This window comes from Bombus flavifrons, chromosome 15 (genome assembly GCF_040668555.2).
Source record: "Bombus flavifrons isolate JBK064 chromosome 15, iyBomFlav1_principal, whole genome shotgun sequence".
Classification (NCBI taxonomy): Eukaryota; Metazoa; Arthropoda; class Insecta; order Hymenoptera; family Apidae; genus Bombus; species Bombus flavifrons.
The window spans coordinates 11,791,898-11,812,132 of record NC_138456.1 but is presented as its reverse complement, the minus strand read 5'-3'; the positions used below and the strand labels follow the sequence as shown (position 1 = coordinate 11,812,132).

Here is a 20,235-nt window from a genome sequence, read left to right as displayed (position 1 = left end):
CTTGTTGATCTTCTTTTTACATCGTAATTCCACCGTACGTAACGCCGTGTCCCGAGAATGTCTCGTTTCTTCTCGCTTAGATAGATCAAAAGTAATCGCGTACTCTTATCGCTTAAATTCGCGCAAATGAGAAACCGCAATGAGAAAGAGGAAATAAAAAAAAAAAAAGAAAAAAAAAAAGAACGAACAGAAGAAAAAGTACAAGAAAGACGACAAAATCGTTACTCATTCGACACGGTGTTACTTCGTTAAACATTTGCTTCCTCTTCTAATTTTTTTTTTTTTTTTCTTTTTTTCTTTCTTTTTTTGCAATTGACTTGTGAAATATTCTTCTTTCTATCCGAACGTTCGTATGCTGCCCTTCGGATAATCACGCAATAATTAAATCACATGCTGAGCGTGTGATTAGAAAAAACGACGGTGCTAAAAAGGACTAGAGACTACATTAGAATTAGTAAAAACGAGACTAAACTTTAAGCGGATACCACATGTGTAATAATAACACGTTTTCATAAAGAAACGTTATCATTTCCCTCTTACGATTTTTTGTACTTTTTTGATTAGGGTTCGTTATTTGGCCGAGCTAGTTACCATTAAATCTTTGTCCATTCGCGAATACCACGTATTACAGTATATGCGTCTATACATATACATATACAGTGTATACAATTGTGTATTATATACACTCACACACGCCAGGCATATAATTTGGTACTTAAATAGTACTACTACTTGTTTCTCTCTTCTCATATTCGCCTCATTTTCTTTTTACCTTGTTTTATAAAAGTTCTATTTTACTGCTACCGTTCGTGGTGACTACACACCATCCGTTCGATCGATCCACTCGCACAATGTCGCTCTTTTCTTATTATACTTTTATTTCCTTCTTCGCATTCTTCATTCTCGTCTTCGTTTTCTCCTACGTTTCCTTCTTCTCTTTCTTCCTCGTACTTCCGCTCTAAATACTCTTTTCTCGTTTCCGTTCACGCAGAAGAAAGTACAGCTTAATTGGTACTTTGTTTACGTTTACACATACCGGAACCGGCCACGGAAAAACTACAACGCTCCGCTCTGCCTCTAGTCGGACAAAAGTGTCGTTGTAATTCGACTTCGCCGTCTCACTTTTACATTAATATTAACACAGCTCAGAGTTAACAAATGATCGAAGGACGATTACAGAATTATTTTTCCCGCCCCTTAGGTTTACTTATCTTTAAAAATCACACGATCCGTGCCAGAATCTTCGACTACTTTCACACGTATCATCAGACAAAGACCAATGACCTTTACAAATATCTACCGTATGTTCTTCGTCGAATATCTTTTTTCTTTTTCTCCCTTCTCTTTTTTTTTTCTTTTTTTCTCTTTTTTGTACAACTAACAAACAAGAAGATCCTTTTATCCTTCGTTCCTTTACTTCTTATAAATATAATAACACCGATGTATTTTGCACAATTTATGTGACACGTTTCGTCAAAACAACCAAGAAACAAATTATCAATCTTCTCTGCATTGATTCTGCTTAATTACAACCTAAACGTGACTTCCTTTTTACCTCATTTTGGATTTATGGATTTTAAATCCAAAACATACAATTATTCGTACGTATTTTAACATCGAGATAGAAACCAGAAATTGGATCCAGATCTATCGAAACTGACACGCAGAAGCAGAAGAATATCTACCATACATATTTCGAACCTTTATCGCTTTCCAACTTCCAGCCTACTACCAATTATTAACTCCAAGAAACTCAGAGAAATTACAATGGAATTGCTAATGTTAAGTGACATACTGACTGTTGCATTTTCCCCTTTAAATAATGAAAATAAACTTACGCTGATTATATATATAAGCGTCAGAAACTAAAAGCTCTGTCTTGAGGTTAATATAATTACTTACAGATGACTTTAACACTATTGGTGTTTATCGAATGACGTTAAGACGTGAATCTGTGATTATATCCGGCATTATGCAGGCTTCGCTATTCGTGAACATGAGTGCAATCGAATGGAGATTAAGGTAGACTTGATGTTTTGGAAGGTAAGTTATGACCCTTCGTTTGGTCGCCGCACGTTGAAGGAACTCTTATTAATGTCAAGGACACAACAGTTTAATAACTTTCTAGTCATAAACATATTGTGAAGATTAATATTACATATTTTCGGTAATAGTCAACTTATCAAGAGGGAAAACTAACTCTAACAGAAACGATATTAGCTGTAACAAAAATTTCACTTGTTAACTTACTACTTTGATACCCAGAATCGCACTTTGGCAACGAAACTACTTATTACGCAGTCTCTTGATTAAATAACAATAAAATAATACAGCAACTATTTGTAAAGATGAATGAACATCCGATATAATTAAGTAATACGAATCGATGAAATTTTAGACGTTCAGTGGTTTAGTGGTTCAGTGACCGATATTAATGTACAAAGATCATTTAAAAATGATACATTGCCAATGAATGTGTGTGTGTGTGTATGTGTATGTATGTATGTGTATGTGTGTGTATGTGTGTGTGTGTGTGTGTGTGTGTGTATGTGTGGTGTGTGTTATAACATTCATACACTTCTTTCTGCTGTATTCAGCAGAAAGTTGCGAATCTCTGAGATCTTGCGTTACAATTAGTTTTGGGCAAATCATAGAAAAAGTCTTCTCGGTTGAATTTCGATAACTTAAAGCATTCCACCTTGTTATTCATCTTCTGTGTCTCCATCGCTACTGTAATCTTGTAAAACTGCTGGTCTCAAAAAGGGTGCGTTGTTAGTTTGACTGTAACGACAAAAATTAATTTACATCTATGTATAGACCGAAATCTAAATCGAACGAACGAAATTTAAAGGAAGGAATAAAATTACTCACGCGAGTCTCCGATAATGATTTAGCCATTCTTCTAGCATTTGTGCTACTAATAAGGGTCTTTTGTGTAGTTTTTGTTGCGCAACAAGAATACCACCTTCAGTCCTGCATACATCGAGCCATTCCTTTAAAATAGATTCTTCTCGGCCTACTTCTTCTAGACTCAAAAAATGTATTGGTAAGAGTTTATGCTCTCGGTCCATTAAAGGCATGAATGTAGTCTGCATCTGTATTTGCAGCTGTTGAAGTGGACCATTACCGCCACCCAAGCCTACACCACCATGAGACGAAAGAGGTGGTATTCTAGACGATGTGTATGGCTCGATGGGAACTAAAGCCGTGAAATGACCGCGTGTATAACCCAAAGCAATAGGTGAGCGAATACAAAATGAAGGTTCCCATAAAAGTGGAAGATAAACACCTTCGAATCTTGCATAACCTGTATCAAAATATTTTATTTAATTATGTATAAATCTTATGAATAATGTTACCTTCGTCCCGATCAATACTTACCTATATCTTCCCCTCTAAAACTTTTAACATATTTAACGCCATAAACAATAATAGGTCGCCTTAAAATATGGGCTAGGGCAAATACGTGTAACTGCTCTAGAGCACTTCCTGGTTGAGCAGCTGTTGCTAATAAGCTTTCCCAATCTTCTTGCCATTGAGTCTCTTCTAATGTAAAATCCAACATTCTTGATGCTTGAGACGCTTCGTATTCTCTCCATCGAGGATAAAAACTAAATTAAGGAAAATAGATGTGTTGTAAAACAATATTATAACAAAAATTGACATAAGAATTGCTTACAATTGACCAGCTTGTTGTAAAGTGTCAGCAAGAGCTCTTCTTAAAGCATTATCTCGATCAAAAACACCCCAAGTAGCTTGCATAGCAGAATCTAATAAACAATCGCCAGCGGATCTATTCCAAAGTGCATGTAAACGACTTCCTAAACGTTCGGTAATTTCTAAAGACCAATTCAGTGCTGGTGGTTCTCCACCACCACCTTCTAATTGTTGTTGAGCTTCTTTATCTAATAACTCTTCCAACATCTGTTCTTGCACTATACTTGGTAAATCTTCAACCTAATAAGTAATTTTCTGCTTAAATATTATTTATATAACCTCTTTATAATCTTATTAATCTCTTATTAATCTTTAGCAGACTAATATCTCTAATATCCCATAATATCCCAAAGAAAGAACTATAATGTTATAGTAACCTCAGCAGGCAAAGCAAATGTAGCTATATCAGTGACAAAATAACATGGGAAAGAACCCTTGCGTAACCGGATACTATTAGTGACATGTCTGCGAATTTGAGCAGCCAAATCTGGTGCAACATAACTTGGTACTCTTTTTACTCCAGATCCAGAACCCTCGATTTGTGATAATAATGTTGCTAGTATATCCTCTCTTTGAAATCTGTCAAAAGTATAATAAAATTGTGTAAAGAACAATTTGGAAACTGTGTCTTTCTCAATGATAGTTGATTTACTTTTCTACACGTGTAATGAACAAGTTGAAACATCGCCAAAGAATATATACACTCATGTAATTATATAAAATAAGCTAAAATAGCTTCATAAAGAAATCCTTTGTCAAAAATTACTTCCCACAGACCTAATAGCTAAATGTACTAAGGTATGTCCAACATCAAAAGCACTACTTCTATTTAGAAGCAGAACTTCTGAATGCGTCAATTGACGAGCAGGATCACCACCACTTGCCAAATAAGCTTCAACAGGAGCATTGTCACCTTCCACAATGCCAAGACACGCATTTAACCAGCACCAATCAGTATGACGCCTCAACTGTTTTAGTCTACGCTCATAGTCACAATTATTAGGGGATTGAGGAGTTGACAAATTGTCATTTCTGCTATCAGGATATCTATGTGAATTCCTACAATATAAGAAAACTTATAATAAACTCGAATATTCGTCGCTATTATCACGCTAATTCTACCAATCAAATTCTGATTAATAGTCGATCATTCTCGACAAATGTAAAAAATAAATTTACCTTCGTCCCACAGCCAAATTCTCATCCCTCTGGGTTTGATGAATATAAGGTGCATGAGGCGGAGAAGGTAAGTTACGCTGGCTATGATCTCTTTCTGGGCTTGGTAAAATAACACCCATGTTATTGGTTGTTCTGTCTCTTCTATCTTTTTCTTTAGGATTACCACACATCACACACTTTGTGGCTTTTGGCCAATTTTCATAAGTACACACAAGGCAAGACCATTTCTCGGGATGTAAATTTGCTTGTAAGTTATAATATCTTTCTGGGTGTAAGTTTATTGGAGGAGGATTTGATCCTGAGTTTGGTGGTGGATCTCCTAGCCTAAGAGGTGCTAGGTGTTCATGCAGATTCGAGGCTACGGAGTGTATTGACTGATTGAGACCTGTAGGTTTCCTATTTCCACACTGAACACAACGTGTGGTATTTTGATAATTAAGATAGGTACACATTGCACAAGACCACTTTCCCAATGGTACATTTTGACAACTAACATTGTAAGAATCTGTTGGACTTAAATGAGTTACTGGACCAGATGCGACATTTGATCCAGACCTTTGTGGGCTTGGATCTCGTAGGCGGTAAATATCCTCCCCTAATAAAGGCTTGGCACCTCTGCACATTGTGCATTTCAATGATGAAGGCCAATTCTCGTATGTACAATATTCACATGTCCATTTTGACTCCTGTTCTTCAAGCCTGCTATTCATTTTCTCTATATGGCCCTTTATTGTGTGAATATTATTGTCTTTAATGCATAGACAATGTGACGTTCATACACTACTTAAAAATATTTATAAAGCATAAATGTGGTGTCAAAAGTTACATTAAATACTTGTTAAACCGTTATTGCATGTAATAAAATTTTTCATATTTTGTGTCATAAAATGCGACGCGAAGATAATTTCCATAAATATTAGTGATATTATGTACTTGTCATAAAATGAAGTTCATGTCATGTGGTAAACATGTTGATCGTATGTAGGAAAATAAAAGCTGCCACAGTAATGTAAATGTAGACAGCTACCAAAATCTGCAAAGAAAAAAAGAAAAGGTATGACTAATGAAGAAAAGAACATGACGTGTATAAACAAATGTATATAACATTAAACGAAAGCAAGCATTGTCAACTTTATTAACAAAGATAATTTCGTAACCTTAACAAAGGGATACACATCCGCAAAATAATATAAGGTAAGAAAAATCTCATTAAGTGCTCCTTTATTTACATTGGATGGACATTAATCACATGCAAATAATATATATGATGAGAATAATGATAGTGTGCGAACGAATGTCTCTAGGGAAGCGTGACATTGAATTCGTTGGCGAAGCTAAACGTTTCAAAACCAAAACGCGGTAAACTGTAATCGAGGTTTAAAATGTGACTGACCTCTGTGAGCTTTTATGTCGTGCAAGCGTCGCGTCAAGGATAAATGTGAATACAATATCCGGAACAAAGCAAAGCTTATAACACGTGGTAGATCGGAATTGGGGCTACCTGGCGAGAGTCGAGCCTGGTGTCCCGAAAGTTGATGTCACGCGCGAATAAGCTCCATCGAAGTACTATGCATCGGTCGATCGCTGCGAAATTGACGTGAGGATAGTCGTCGATCCGCAGGAATCACACACTGCGGCCAGCAGCCCACTTTAATTGCATTTAAACAATAGAAAAGGTTAAGACGCACAGTCGCGTGATAAATTTTTCGCGAGGACGAAAGCCCGCGTCTTCTCTATTTGCGTTAAAATCCAAGTACAATCCTCTTCCCCACCGACGAAGACCCGAGGCACGTCACTCGTCGAACGGGTGAAACGCGACGAGTGAAACGAAACGAGAAACCTTTCTCTGCACTCACTCACTCCTCCAAAACAGATGCGCTATCTTTCTCGCGGCTGCACTTTGCGCCTCTTTTCTTTTTACAAATCGAACGCAGTCATGATGTTTTCCTACGATACTGGCATGCAAAACTGCGGACTTCGTTGAGAAAATAGGTTTTGACAATCATTCGCAAACAGATGTCAGTACTACCAACGTCACTTCATCTGCAAAAACTCGACATTTCACGTAGTTACGTCACGCGGTTCGTCCACGGGCATCCTAACCACAACCCGTTCATTTCTCTCAAATTAACCCATTCGCGAAGGTGATTAACACATGTACGCGAATAATTTCCTCGTAAAATATCACAAATAGTTCCGAATATTTTCTATTATGGTTATACTGATAATATCATGTCAGCTTCCGGTTTTTAAGATGCGTTACGATTCTTTCTTTCTTTCGTTTTTGGATTTTGTACCGATTTCAAAGCATTCTATTACTCTTCTGACGTATAAAAATATGTAAATTCGCCGAGATATAAATATTGCAGAAGCAATCGCTGAGTGGCATAATTATGGTATATAATAGTCATAATAAACCATTCGTTCACGCAATGCACACGGGAAGCTATTTTTTATTTATAAATATCTTGGGCTAAGCGCCAAATGGGGCTTAGCCTAGACACCTATCCTTGACATTTGATTAAGTAAGACCATTACCATATGCGAAATACATTTAACGCGGAAAAAAACAATTATATTTGCTTTTTACAGTTTACATACCCCGTTCGTGAAACTTACGTTTCTCCAGATATCGTCTGCTAAACGACCAATGACGTCACGGTGTAACAGCTGAAAATTGGTAACATAGCGGTATCTCGTGACGCGATACAATTCTTTTTCTATCGAAAGACTTACGCTCGAAACCTTTTTACGACAAAGAACATTATGAGAATCACGATATTGTACGGTAGTGAGACAGGTACTGCACAAGATGTGGCTGAACAAATTTGGAAAACTGCCAAAAGGTTTTGTTATTGTCCTTCCCTCTATTGTATAGATAGAAATATATGTATATTGTTTCGCAATTAGAAAGTTTGAAATCATTAATTAGCATTAAGAACTTTATCAATGTTATTTTATAATATAATTACTGATGCTAATATTAAGGATACAATATCTTTAGAAAAGTCTCTTCGATTTTATTTCAGAAAAGGCCTGGAAAGCAGCGTCTTTGCAATGAATGATTATAACGTTCAAAATCTTGATACAGAAAAAATGATAGTGTTTGTGGTCGCAACCACAGGCCAAGGAGATCCTCCTAATAATATGAGGCAATTCTGGAGACTTCTATTACGAAAAAATCTCCCAACAACATTGCTTTCTAATGTAAAGTATGGAATATTAGGCTTAGGTGACAGTTCCTATCAAAAATTTAATTTCGCAGCAAAAAAGTTAAACAGAAGATTAATGCAACTAGGTGCAAAGGAACTGTTACCTATTGGGCTAGCAGATGATCAACATGATTTAGGAATTGATGCTGTTGTTGATTCTTGGCTAGAAGAAATGTGGATGAAAGTTGGGAATACATTTAATATTTCCATAATAGATTTGATTAATAATGAAAATAACATAATTGAGAGATTTCATATATCAGAAAGAGACAGAAATTCCATGAATAATGAATATTGTTCAGTTCATGATATTTTCATGGAAGAAGTATTTACAAATAATGAAGTGAAAGTGGGTACAATAATTGAAAATGTAAGAACTACTGCACAAGATCATTTTCAGGATGTTAGATTAATTAAATTTAGATCAGATAACATTAATTACCAACCTGGAGACATAGTGTATGTTAGACCCAAGAATTCTCAAAAACAAATTGAAAAATTTTTTGATGTATTAAATGACAATAATGTGCAATTAAATCCGGATATGTTAATTCAAGTAACTGAAAAAGAAATTAAAGTACCTAATGTTCTAAAACAAATTCTAACTTTATACCAAATTGTAGAACAGTATTGGGATTTAAGCTTTAAGCCACGCAGATCTACGATGCGACTGTTATCTCTTATCAGTGAAAATAAATTAGAGAAGGACAAGTTAGATGAATTTACAACAGCAAGTGGTCAAGAAGAACTATATAATTACATCAATAGGCCAAGAAGAACTATTTTAGAGTTACTAGCAGACTTTCCACATACAACTAGTAAATTAAATGTAAAATTATTATTTGAAATTATGTCTCCTATAAAGCCTCGTGCATTTAGCATAGCTTCAAGTTTAAGGATTACTGAAAATGAAATTCATCTCTTAGTAGCAGTAGTAAAGTATAAAACAAAACTACTAGAGCCAAGATATGGATTGTGTTCTAATTGGTTGGCGAGTTTGAAAAAGGAAGACAAAATAATATTTTGGATACAGAAAGGAACATTTAAATTTGAGTACAATAAGCCAATGATATTCATCGGCCCTGGAACAGGAATTGCACCGTTTCGTTCGGCTATATTAGATAAATGTGCATTGGATGATAATTTAAATGATTGTGTCCTCTTTTTTGGCTGTAGAAACAAGAAAAAAGATTACCATTGTAAAGATGATTTTGAATATTTGTCGCTGCAAAAAGGTTTAAATTTATTCTGCGCGTTTTCCCGAGATCAAGAGCACAAAATGTAAGTAAATACTCCTTAAATATGTAAATTATTCACTTAAATGTGCCACTTGCATCTTATGTAACTAAATTTTTGTTGATATTTTAGATATGTACAACATGTTATACATAGTCAAAAGCAACTTTGTTGGGAATTTCTTAATAGAAATGGTAACATTTACCTAGCAGGTAATTCTAAAAATATGCCAAATTGTGTTCGTGAAGAATTTGTTGATTTAATCAAACAAATGACAAGATCAACTGAAGAAGAAGCAGAAAATTTTGTTAAACGTTTAGAAAATGAAGATCGGTATCAAGTCGAAACTTGGGGTTAATAAAAGATTTTAAAAAAAATTAGTCATGGCTGCCAATTTTAAAAATTACACGTATAAAAATGCGATAGTATGTATCGAAAGCATTTAAAAATAAAACTTTATAACTTTATGTTTGGATGTGTAAAATGGGAACTATGTTTTTCAATATCATTTTGTTCCTTTTTATTCATGTAAATATAAAAACTTTTTAATTTTGGATATAGAATAGATTAGCAATGTTTAAGAAAAAGAGGTATCTCACATACAAAATTATCCAATGAAATACCGATATAAATATGTACAATAATGTACATGTATCAGTCAAGGAGAACTAATTGTCTTACATTAGTCTTGCCAATTGCGTCCATCATGTTAGATTTTTTCTGTTTGTTGATTTGAATATTATAGATGTGCGCGCGTATCACAATATCTTGAACTAGTTCGTGGTTATTCCTGAATCTCCGCGCAGCGTGGAGCTCGCTTGACGAACTCTAACCCCTATCTTATCTTAACCTATAAAAAATAAAGCAGAAAGATGGTATGTCTTGCACATTGGGGAGCAGTTCTATTCATAACTTTGAAGCCTTAACTATCGAATATGCAGTGATCCCGACACTAAACTCGTAAAGTATTTTCGCCAGACACGGAATTCCACAGAAATTGGGAGAACTCTGCAAATGTCAATTAAATACTTTCTCGTAATTCTAGTTTTCCAATGATTATTTGAATTCTGAATATCCGTCTATCTGGCAAAAACGAAACTGTATTCAGACGAAACAATTATCGCAGATTCATTTCCACCCTAACACCCTTTACTAACACGTGAAGTATATTAACCCTCAATATTGCAACAGCTCTTAATTTGACTTAATCTTACAAACTGTGAAAAAATGGCGGGTAGTTACACGAAGAAGGAATTTAGTGTGGGCCCCGAGGAACAAACTTTGTTAAAAGATTCGAATGGAACACGCATTGTGCCCGCGAAAGGTATATACTAATGCCCTTCTTTATCGCATCATCTTTCTTCATACTTTCGAACGTTAATCGTTTCTGCCTTACTACTATATTTTGAATACTTACAGCTTTACCCTTCTTACAAACGTGCACCTTCCTTTCTTTTTATTTTTATCGCAAATATTCCACCAAACCGGTCTCTCACCGGTGAAGATTCATAAAATTCACTGTGATTTTAGATTCATTCTTAAAAAGAGCAGTATATTATGAAATGTTAAGTATTATTTTTACATGTTATATATGTTTAAATATTAATTATCGAATATTGTTATATGACGATTACATTAGAATCATTTGATACTGTATCTTTTCTATTCTTTTACATATTTAACTGATATGTTTAATTTAATTTATCAATTTTATTAAGAGAGTAATACAAAAACGTTCATTTTTATAAGTATATACAGCATCTGAAGTTTATACGTGATTTTCTGTTAAAATTTCATCTTAAAATATTATCTAGTTATCTTTAGCTTTTGACTTTTTTACTATTGTGCTTTGTATAGATAACTAACTTTGAAAAAAAAAAAATTTAGGAGAAAGTGACTGAAAATAAACATAAAGGCGTGTTACTTCCTAATTATCTTTCTATCGTAAGCAAAACTTTGTACATGCATATTGAGATGAGTGAAATGAAATAATACAAATTCCTATGTTCTAAATAATTCTCTACAATAAATTTTACGATGCTTTAAAATGTATATTATTAAAATTTCATTATGGAAGAAGTATATTGTATGCATATTATATGTACAAAGGCGTCATGTTTTATATAGAACATTATTTTTTTGCTGACACAGAGTTGATGTGAACTAAATATGAACATATCTTAGATCCAAGAAACAGAAATGAATATGTTATGAATATTATAAAATAACATATATATATTGTGTTATTATCATAATTATCATCAGTTAATCAATTAATATTATAATTATATTTTAATAATTGATACCATGTGCCTGATATGTTTAAATTTGCTATTCAATTCCATAATTTTATGTCATTTTCTGCTATCCTATAGTGTGCTTATAGCATGATCTTATGTATGTTATACAGGGGTATAATTTAAGCAGATATGGAATACAAGTAAAATAAACTTTATATCAATGTTCCCAGGTTACATTAAATCTTCTTATAACACTTTTAAAGATCGTGTACCAGCTGGTAATTAATATTTTATGCTGTTTTATATTCTTTTTATCCTCTGTGCTATATAAATCTAAGATACAAATATAAAATCATACGAGTGTGTAATGTACATATCAAGTGTTTGTATCATGATCGCTAAATTAATAAATTGCTTTAAATTGGAGCATTAGTAAAGTGTTCTAAAGATAGCTTTAACTGCAGTATCATTAAATTTGTATGTATATGTGTTGCCCAAATCATATTGTGAAACTAGATCTTTTATTGTAGGCACTGAGCCTGTTCGTCTTTCTCCTGGTTGGGAAGGTACAGGCAGACCTGATGATGAATTAAATTTTAGAGGAGTTACAATGGATCAAGCAGACCTTGAATTAAATCCTCCTAAAGATAGGTATGTATATAAATAAAATGTCATACTTTCAATGTTATTTATTATAATTTACTAAAAATGTTAATTCTAATAGCTTATTTATGTAATTTTAGATTAAACATAGTATTCTGCATAATGATACTACATGGAATTGGTATCTTAATGCCATGGAATATGTTCATAACAGCAAAAAATGTATGACTCTTTAAAGCATATTTTTTCACTTTTTTATCATTAATTTTACATAGATTATAAATTTTTAATGAAATTCATTATTCTTCTAGTATTTTGTTAATTACAAATTATCTGAAGAGTATACAGGAATTCAATCAAACTATGCCACAAATTTTCTTGCATACTTAGGATTTGCAGCACAAATACCAAATCTACTCTTTAATTGGTTAAATGTATTTATGCAATTTGGGTGTGTATATTCTGTATAATTTCAAATCAATGTCTTATATACGTGTTATCTTTTAATATTTCTGAAAAACATATTCTCTAGAGCATTTTCATTGTATATGATAGTCTTTATCATCATGTGATAATCTACAGATACTTAATAAGAATCAAGTATCTGTATTTAAAGACAATTTTTTAATTCTTTTAGTGGCAATTTGACAACACGTATAGTATGGGGCATCTTCATACAAGTTTTAATATTTGTATGTACCGTTATTTTGGCAATGACTGATAGCTCTGGTTGGCCAGGTGTCTTTTTCTGGATTACCATGATTTCTGTTATTATATTAAACAGTAAGATAAAATTATTTTTGCAGAAATTCCAAAATAACAGTCATTTATGTGTTTTAAATAAATTATATTTATATTTTGCAATTAGAGAGTACATTGATTTTAAATTATAATCCACTTTTTTTACTTAGTGTCAAATGTACTTTCTAAGAACATTCACATCCACATAATACTAATTTTTATTTATGAAACACCTTTCAGCTGCTAATGGAATTTACCAAAACTCTGTGTTTGGTATGGTGGCAAAGTTACCCACGAAGTACACAGGAGCTGTTATCTTAGGCTCGGTAAACACCGACTTGTACAGTTTTGTGATATAAAACTTTATGTAATATGTACATATTCAACTATATTACTCTTATGTTACTTTCAGAATATAAGTGGAACATTTACAGCGATGATTAACTTTCTTGCTCAGTATATGGCACCAAATCCTCGGACTGCGGCAATATATTACTTTATAACTGCTCTGTTTATTCTTCTTGCATGCTTTGATACTTATTTTGCACTACCAATAAATGTAAGATTTACAATTTTCTTATCAATTTTATTATAGATTAAGTATAATGTTTTACATGAATTGTTATTGATTGTAGAGATTTTACCGATATCGCGAATTATTACATCAGAAAGGAATAAATAAAAGGCAATTAGAAAATAATGCGAGAGACGAACATAACACACCGCCATACTGGAAAATATTTAAACAATGTTTTCCTCAGTGCTTCAACACATTTTTCATATTTTTCGTAACTCTTTCTCTATTTCCATCTGTTCAATCTGACATAGTTCGTTCGGATCCTAATTTTATAGTTTCATCAAATTATTACAGTACTGTTATGTGTTTTCTCACATTCAACGTCACTGCTCTCATTGGTAGTTCAATCGCATCGTTGGTTCAGTGGGTGAGTAAATTTTTTAATCGAAATTCGTTAAGTAATAAATGCAGAAACTAATTTTTAAATCATTACTTTTTTTTCTTTGCAGCCTAGTAAAAAGTACTTAATAATACCAGTTCTTTTACGTGTTTTCTATATACCATTGTTTTTATTCTGTAATTACAAACCAAGTGGTGTTTCAAGAGTATTACCAGTGTACATTAGTAATGACTGGATTTATTTTCTAATTGCTGTTACAATGGGAATAAGTAGTGGCTATTTTTCCTCTTTATCCATGATGTACTGTCCGAGGTGAGATTTATACAATAAGAAAAAATAAAATCTTTTTCCTTTTTTTTTACTTTTAATATTAAAACATATTAGAGAGCGAATTTTTATTTTAGAATGGTAGATTCTGAATATATGGCAACAGCTGGTATGTTTGGGGCAGCATCATTAATCACAGGGCTCTTTACCGGAATATTATTTTCTATGGTTATGCCCATCTTGGTAGCAAATATATCATTTGAATTATCTTAATACATACAACATTCAATAATAAAATATTAATCCATGTTTAAAGACATTCACTTGATAGGAAAATCAAAAGAAGATGAGCGCAAGGAAAAGAATAAGATGAAAGTTCATCAATATAAAGTTCAATTTAATTTTGACATTACTCTATTTATGATATTAAACGAATTTAATAGATTTCTCTGCACTTAATGATGGAGCTGAAAATTTTGATGTTATAAGATGATCTGGCAAAGTAAGATGTTAATAATTTTTATTTGTTTGTCTCATACTTCTTTAAAATGCTATAAATCTTTTTGTTACAATATAAAAAAAAAAGAAAAAGAAATACAAACATTAAACAATACCTCAAAGAATCGAATTTGTATTGTTGAGAACAAATATTTCATAATGGAATATTTAAAATCTGAAAAAAAAAAAAAAATGATAGAGATCTCTGTTATTACATCAAGTTCATAGTTGTGAGATTAATATTTAATCACTGCCCTAATGCAACTATTAATACTAAATTGGACCAATAAGCCTTAATATCCATATATTATTAAGTTTTTCACATGCATCAGTTTACTCGAAGCCGCTAAAATAAGCACATAAAAGATCTGTACAATTAATAATTGTTATTTACATAGACCAAATTTATAATAAGACTGTGGTTTGTAAACTTTTCATACTAACAATTTAACAAAATTTAGGGCTGAGCTGTATCCTATTTAGAAAACAAGGATGTTAAAATGGAAAATGATTTTCTTCTTTGTTAAATGTTTAGTAATGTGCTGATTATAGCGAACAATTAAAAATATTTACCATGTTGAAACACACACATGTTCATTTAAAGAGCATATTCAAATATTTTTTCCAAGGTACATAAATATTTTGCACAGAGTAGCTTTTCATAATTTTTAATCATCCATTTTCAATTGTTTTATTATATTTTGTATGTTTATATTCTGATTTTCAGTAATAGGTTTTTTTATAATATATCTTTACAAACGTTATTACAAGGTACATTTGTAAGTATATTTGTATTACAAACACATTTTGTGTTTTATATGATTTTAGTATTAGTTTTATATATCAACTCTTTTTTATTAAAATATTAGATAATTAGTGTTTGTCTTTTCAAATAACTCAAAATGTTCTACAAAACGGAAGTAATTTGGAAATGATATGATTAATGTTAGTCTCGATAAAATTCAAGACAATAATATGTGTTTGTTTCATTTACTTTGTTTTGTATTTCTAATTATTACTCTTTTTTTTCATTTAGACATATTCCTATATGTTTACCATGTTATAATGTAATATCATGTGTTTGCTATGCTTTCTGTTCAATCAACATACTGTATATTAAAAAGAAGGCTAAGGTAATGTGTAAAATTGAAATATCATAATGTCTAACAAGTTTACTAAGACTTTAATATAATATTTATTTCATATACTTACGAAAAAAAGAAATAGGTCATAGCATAAGTAACGCCGCGTTTTGACTCGAACTTCCAATGAGTAAAATTAATACTTCCGTTTACTTTTAATCATCGATGTATGCATTTACCTACTATTTCCGTAGCAGTCTAAGGAGATTCTACTTCAATCACAGCCTTTAATGCTTCGACATCGAACGTTACACTTCGGCCGGACCTGTGTTCATTAGAAAATTCAAAAACGTCATACGAAAATTTCGGAAACCATTTTTGACATTTTCTCACATTTGAAACGTGTTCACCGTATACTTTACAAACATTTTTAACAGTATTCTTAGTTGCACTACCTTTTTTAAGTTTGTACAGCATGCAATGCTGCAAATGGTTTTCGCTGACACTCATCTTATAACTTCCTTTAATGTGAAAAATACCGATCTAATTGTTTCAATAATTAGGGAAAAACAAAGGGAGAAGTTCCTATAAAAACATCTCAGCGAAACATGATACGTGTGTTTATCTAAAGTAAGATAAGGAACGATATTACTTATGACATGACCTACTATTTGTTTACATCTAAACGAAGTGCCGCATATTTTACATTGAGTGGAAAAACGCGTTCTCTTATTATTACTTTATAATGTGTACTATTTTATTATTTATTGCTTATCCTTATTTATAATAAATGTGAAGTTATTATTTGACAAAATTAAAAATATAGTTACTTTTAATAGATTTTATTACATGTATTAACTCATATGTACATATGTGTACACATGTTATTTTCATTATAACAAAAAAAAAAAAAGAAAAAAGAGAGAGAAAGGTATACATCATTAAGTATGAACTTCTGTCTTGGTACAGTTAGTAAAATCTGTAAATACTGTCTAAGTGCTTCTACATGTAATAACATGTGGCAATTATAAATCTGCATTTTTATTGTATACACCATCTCGTAAGCTATACTGTTTTACTGTTTATAATACTGTTTATGCTCTATTTCTATCAATTCACACATACAATTATAACTAATATACCTATACACTTTCAAATTATGCTCAGCTAAATTATCAGAACCATATATATATATATATATATAAACAAATCTTGCTAATGGTAAACCATAAATTACCTCAAATATTGTACCCCAGGTTGACCACAAATTTTATTCTAAAATATAGAATCCGAATTCCTAGAAGGACAATCCTCTGCATAAAGCAATTCAGACAATAAATTATAAATAAAATTCAATAAAACCAATGATTGGAAAATCATTGAACTTAAAGCTGGTAGAGCGTAGAAAGGATATTTTTATATCAATTAACTTGTGAACATATTTCATCTAAAATTGCTTAATGCATATCATTAGGTAGATTAGACTTTGTTCGTTGACATATGCAATACAATTATTCACTTTAAAAAGTATTTGAATGGTGGTACATCTGTTTTTTACATGAAAAAGAAACAACAAAAAATTGTATAGCAAAGTAGGAGTCAGAATACATCAATGTTACAACATAAATCTTACCATTATTATGGTGAAATTTTTGGGCATGCAAAGTATAAATATAAATACGAATCACTGTAATATACTTACAAAGTTCAAACATTACAAAAAATGCGTCTTGAAACGTAGATTTATGGAATTGTTTTAATTGTTCAATTTATTGTAGAAATGATGTTAAATAAATGAGTAAGGACAAAAATCTGATTTCATGTTTAATAACCACTTACATTATCATAGTAATTTTTATATCTTTTTATATCGAAAAATTAGAACGTTTTCCATAACACACATTATTCATATGTATCACATTTTATTCTAGTAGATGATCACAAATTAATTAATTTGCAAAAAAATATTTCCTTAAAAATAGAAGTTATTCCCTTTGTTAATATCGGTATACAGTATTAAACAGTAAATATTCCAAGTTAGAATATGAAAGATGCATTGTATATAATACAAATTGTGTGTTTGAGTCAGTAATTTTTACATAACATACACTTTTTCTATCTTTTTATACGGAAACACTTCTTTGGTTTTTGGACAAATTACAGTGCCATTGTTTTCTTGAGCCATTTTTTCCAATGCCTAAAATAAAATATAGTAAGTTAATTTAGTAAATTAATAATTATATTTTATAAGAAACAAGCTTATCTACTTGTTCTCCATATACATATCCATTTGGCATCATCATTGGTTGATTATATTCATTTAATGGTTTTCCACTAATACTGCAGACAAGTCTAGACTGTGAACAATGAGCAAAAGGCAATGGAACAGCTAATTCGTTAAGAGCTTCATTGCATACTGGACAATTTGGATTTCTCCCTTCCTTGTTTGCACTATAACATTGAGGTGTTTTTAATGCCGATAAACCTGCCTGTAATGCTACTGTAAAAACACTTTGAGTTGCTAATTGGAAAAGTCTATAATTTTCATGCCTGAATTGCTCAATTAATCTATCCCATCTGTAAATATTATATTTTATAAATATACATGCCATATATTATAAGAATTAATAACATATAACTTAATAAATATACTTACCTCTTTTCATCTAACAAATCTTTATATGGACTAAGAGATGTATTTGCTGGAAATGCTAATTGTCCCATACAGCATTGAATTTCTTGCAATTGGTAATCATCATAATTGGTAAAACATTTTCTAGCATGCTTGACAGCATCAAGCCTCCTATCCTGCCTTACTAACTCTATAAACTCCTGCACGCGTAAATTAAATTCCATAGTACTTCCTAATTTCCTTAACTTAGATCGATTGTCATAGCACCATCCAACACACCTTGCAGTTTCATGATTTGCTAAAGACGTTTCTACTTCCCTGGATACCATAAAAACATCTAAAAATATGAAACGAAACAAGCAATATTATTTATATTCATAAAATACTGAGTAGCATTAATATTGAACATACCTATGTTTGTTAAATCTCTAAGCTCACTACTATCTGCTAATTTAGTTGCAGTTGTATAATAGCCTTTCCGAAGGAAATATTCTATCAGCATTCTATCAAGCCTTTGTCTCCGCCACTGATTCACAACACTCGGTGCGGTATTGGCGTGTTCTTTTAAATGTTCTAGACGTCTTTTGCAAACCATGCTTGCTTGCAACTCTTCTGTAATAGATTCGTGCGCCTTTCTCTTTAAGGTTTGAAGTTTCTCCACAACTCCACCTAATAATAGGCTCATCTCCCCAGCAGGAACAGAGGTTTTATTATCCTTTATTAATTCATTGGCTGCTGTTTGTACGTATGAAGCTTCCCTATCTATGACCTTTTGTGCTAACCGAAATTTTTTGTTGAGGAGTTCATAAGGAACCTAAGAACACAATATTGTGCATTAATTTATTAATATAAATGGTAACAGGATCTCCGTAAATTAAAATATAATAAAGCTCATGAAGTTAGTACAAAATAGCGCAAGTCTCGTAAATGATAAAGAACTGTCAAAGATCTCGAACGTTTCTAAGGAATTCATGTAGATGAACAAAAAGATCATAACACAATTACAAAAGTATTAAGTACCTTTAACGTTGGGTATTCGAGGCTTTTAACGTCTGACATATTGGTTATGCTCAAACAACGCGAAATGTTATACTTAAAAATTGGAAGAAAATTATATTTATTATGTCAGAGCTAATACACTGTACTATTATGTATCATAGTTATTCATCTCTTTTTATACAAATTGCGGATATAAGCACAGAATGATGAATACAACTAATTTGACACTCTACTATTTTCAAGAATGGTGAAAGCTCTTGCTCTATTTTAATAGAGATAATTATCATTTTGTTTACGCATGATAAAAACGTTAGTATTATAACGTTACAATAGATGGCTCTATTAACGATAGAAATAAGGGATGATCCTCAGACTAAATCATGTGACTGAACCTGACTCAACTATTTGTTACCAATTAAAGAATTTATTGTTGTTTCTATCAAAGTAGAATTTATTTTGCGATTTTTTATAGCGGCGAAAGAAATTACGGCACCCGTAATACCAGTGCAAAAGATCTTGCCATTTATCTTTACGTTAATAATCTTATTTAACGTATGTATTATATCTTATTCTTGCCAATGATTCTTGGCGTTTTTGATTGGTCACTGGAGCGGATTAATTTTTGGCTTTGACCAATCGCGAAATTTGAACGTGTAACCCGAGTGCAACGTAACTGAATAGAAAATGCTAATAACGTACGCGTGATTGAATGTTTTGGAAATGTGATGTGCAGCTTTTCCCTCGCAAAGTGTACAAGATTTTATACAAAGGTGAGCTTTTGAAAAATTCTTTATTACAATCTCCGGTTTCAGTTAAATAATCGTAATCTTAAACAATCACATGTGCATCCCTCATAAAAAAAATTTATTTCGATTATTCGCTAATATTAACATGTTATTCCCATACTTTTTA

At 31.9% G+C, this 20,235-nt stretch overlaps 3 protein-coding genes across 10 annotated transcripts; 1 reads left to right on the top strand and 2 right to left on the bottom strand.

Annotated features, from left to right (window-relative positions):
- Window positions 1-381: 381 nt before the first annotated feature.
- On the bottom strand, window positions 382-6,890 carry trbd (ubiquitin thioesterase trabid). Of its 5 annotated transcripts, none has more exons than XR_011175238.1 (9): window positions 6,398-6,888; window positions 4,897-5,929; window positions 4,495-4,776; window positions 4,095-4,296; window positions 3,680-3,957; window positions 3,382-3,611; window positions 2,872-3,307; window positions 1,903-2,781; window positions 382-1,813 (listed from the first exon to the last, which is right to left on the bottom strand). XR_011175238.1 is itself a non-coding variant. In XM_069128686.1 (9 exons), the coding sequence occupies exons 3-9, from the start codon at window positions 5,604-5,606 to the stop codon at window positions 2,703-2,705; spliced, it is 2,217 nt and encodes a 738-aa protein (XP_068984787.1). In that variant the 5' UTR covers window positions 5,607-5,676; window positions 5,830-5,929; window positions 6,398-6,888; the 3' UTR covers window positions 382-2,702. The 5 variants fall into 5 exon arrangements, 4 of the variants coding, with proteins under 4 accessions (XP_068984787.1, XP_068984786.1, XP_068984788.1 ...); XM_069128686.1 differs by having other exon boundaries at window positions 382-2,781; window positions 4,897-5,676; window positions 5,830-5,929; XM_069128685.1 differs by having other exon boundaries at window positions 382-2,781; window positions 6,290-6,888.
- A 716-nt stretch (window positions 6,891-7,606) lies between these two features.
- LOC138187678 (NADPH-dependent diflavin oxidoreductase 1) lies at window positions 7,607-16,903 on the top strand. 4 transcript variants are annotated; one of them, XM_069128693.1, is made up of 12 exons: window positions 7,607-7,742; window positions 7,926-9,389; window positions 9,477-9,556; window positions 12,115-12,235; window positions 12,328-12,409; window positions 12,499-12,638; window positions 12,825-12,970; window positions 13,169-13,254; window positions 13,341-13,487; window positions 13,564-13,872; window positions 13,955-14,157; window positions 14,250-16,903. In XM_069128693.1, exons 1-12 carry the CDS (start codon window positions 7,663-7,665, stop codon window positions 14,383-14,385), a joined length of 2,994 nt encoding a protein of 997 aa, XP_068984794.1. In that variant the 5' UTR covers window positions 7,607-7,662; the 3' UTR covers window positions 14,386-16,903. The 4 variants fall into 4 exon arrangements, with proteins under 4 accessions (XP_068984794.1, XP_068984790.1, XP_068984793.1 ...); XM_069128689.1 differs by lacking the exons at window positions 7,607-7,742; window positions 7,926-9,389; window positions 9,477-9,556 and adding an exon at window positions 9,991-10,668; XM_069128692.1 differs by lacking the exons at window positions 7,607-7,742; window positions 7,926-9,389; window positions 9,477-9,556 and adding an exon at window positions 10,695-10,908.
- Window positions 16,904-17,491: 588 nt separating this feature from the next.
- Kaz (E3 ubiquitin-protein transferase Katazuke) lies at window positions 17,492-19,647 on the bottom strand. The gene is made up of 5 exons (XM_069128703.1): window positions 19,345-19,647; window positions 18,736-19,138; window positions 18,349-18,661; window positions 17,960-18,269; window positions 17,492-17,889 (listed from the first exon to the last, which is right to left on the bottom strand). Exons 1-5 carry the CDS (start codon window positions 19,381-19,383, stop codon window positions 17,788-17,790), a joined length of 1,167 nt encoding a protein of 388 aa, XP_068984804.1. The 5' UTR covers window positions 19,384-19,647; the 3' UTR covers window positions 17,492-17,787.
- Window positions 19,648-20,235: the final 588 nt, after the last annotated feature.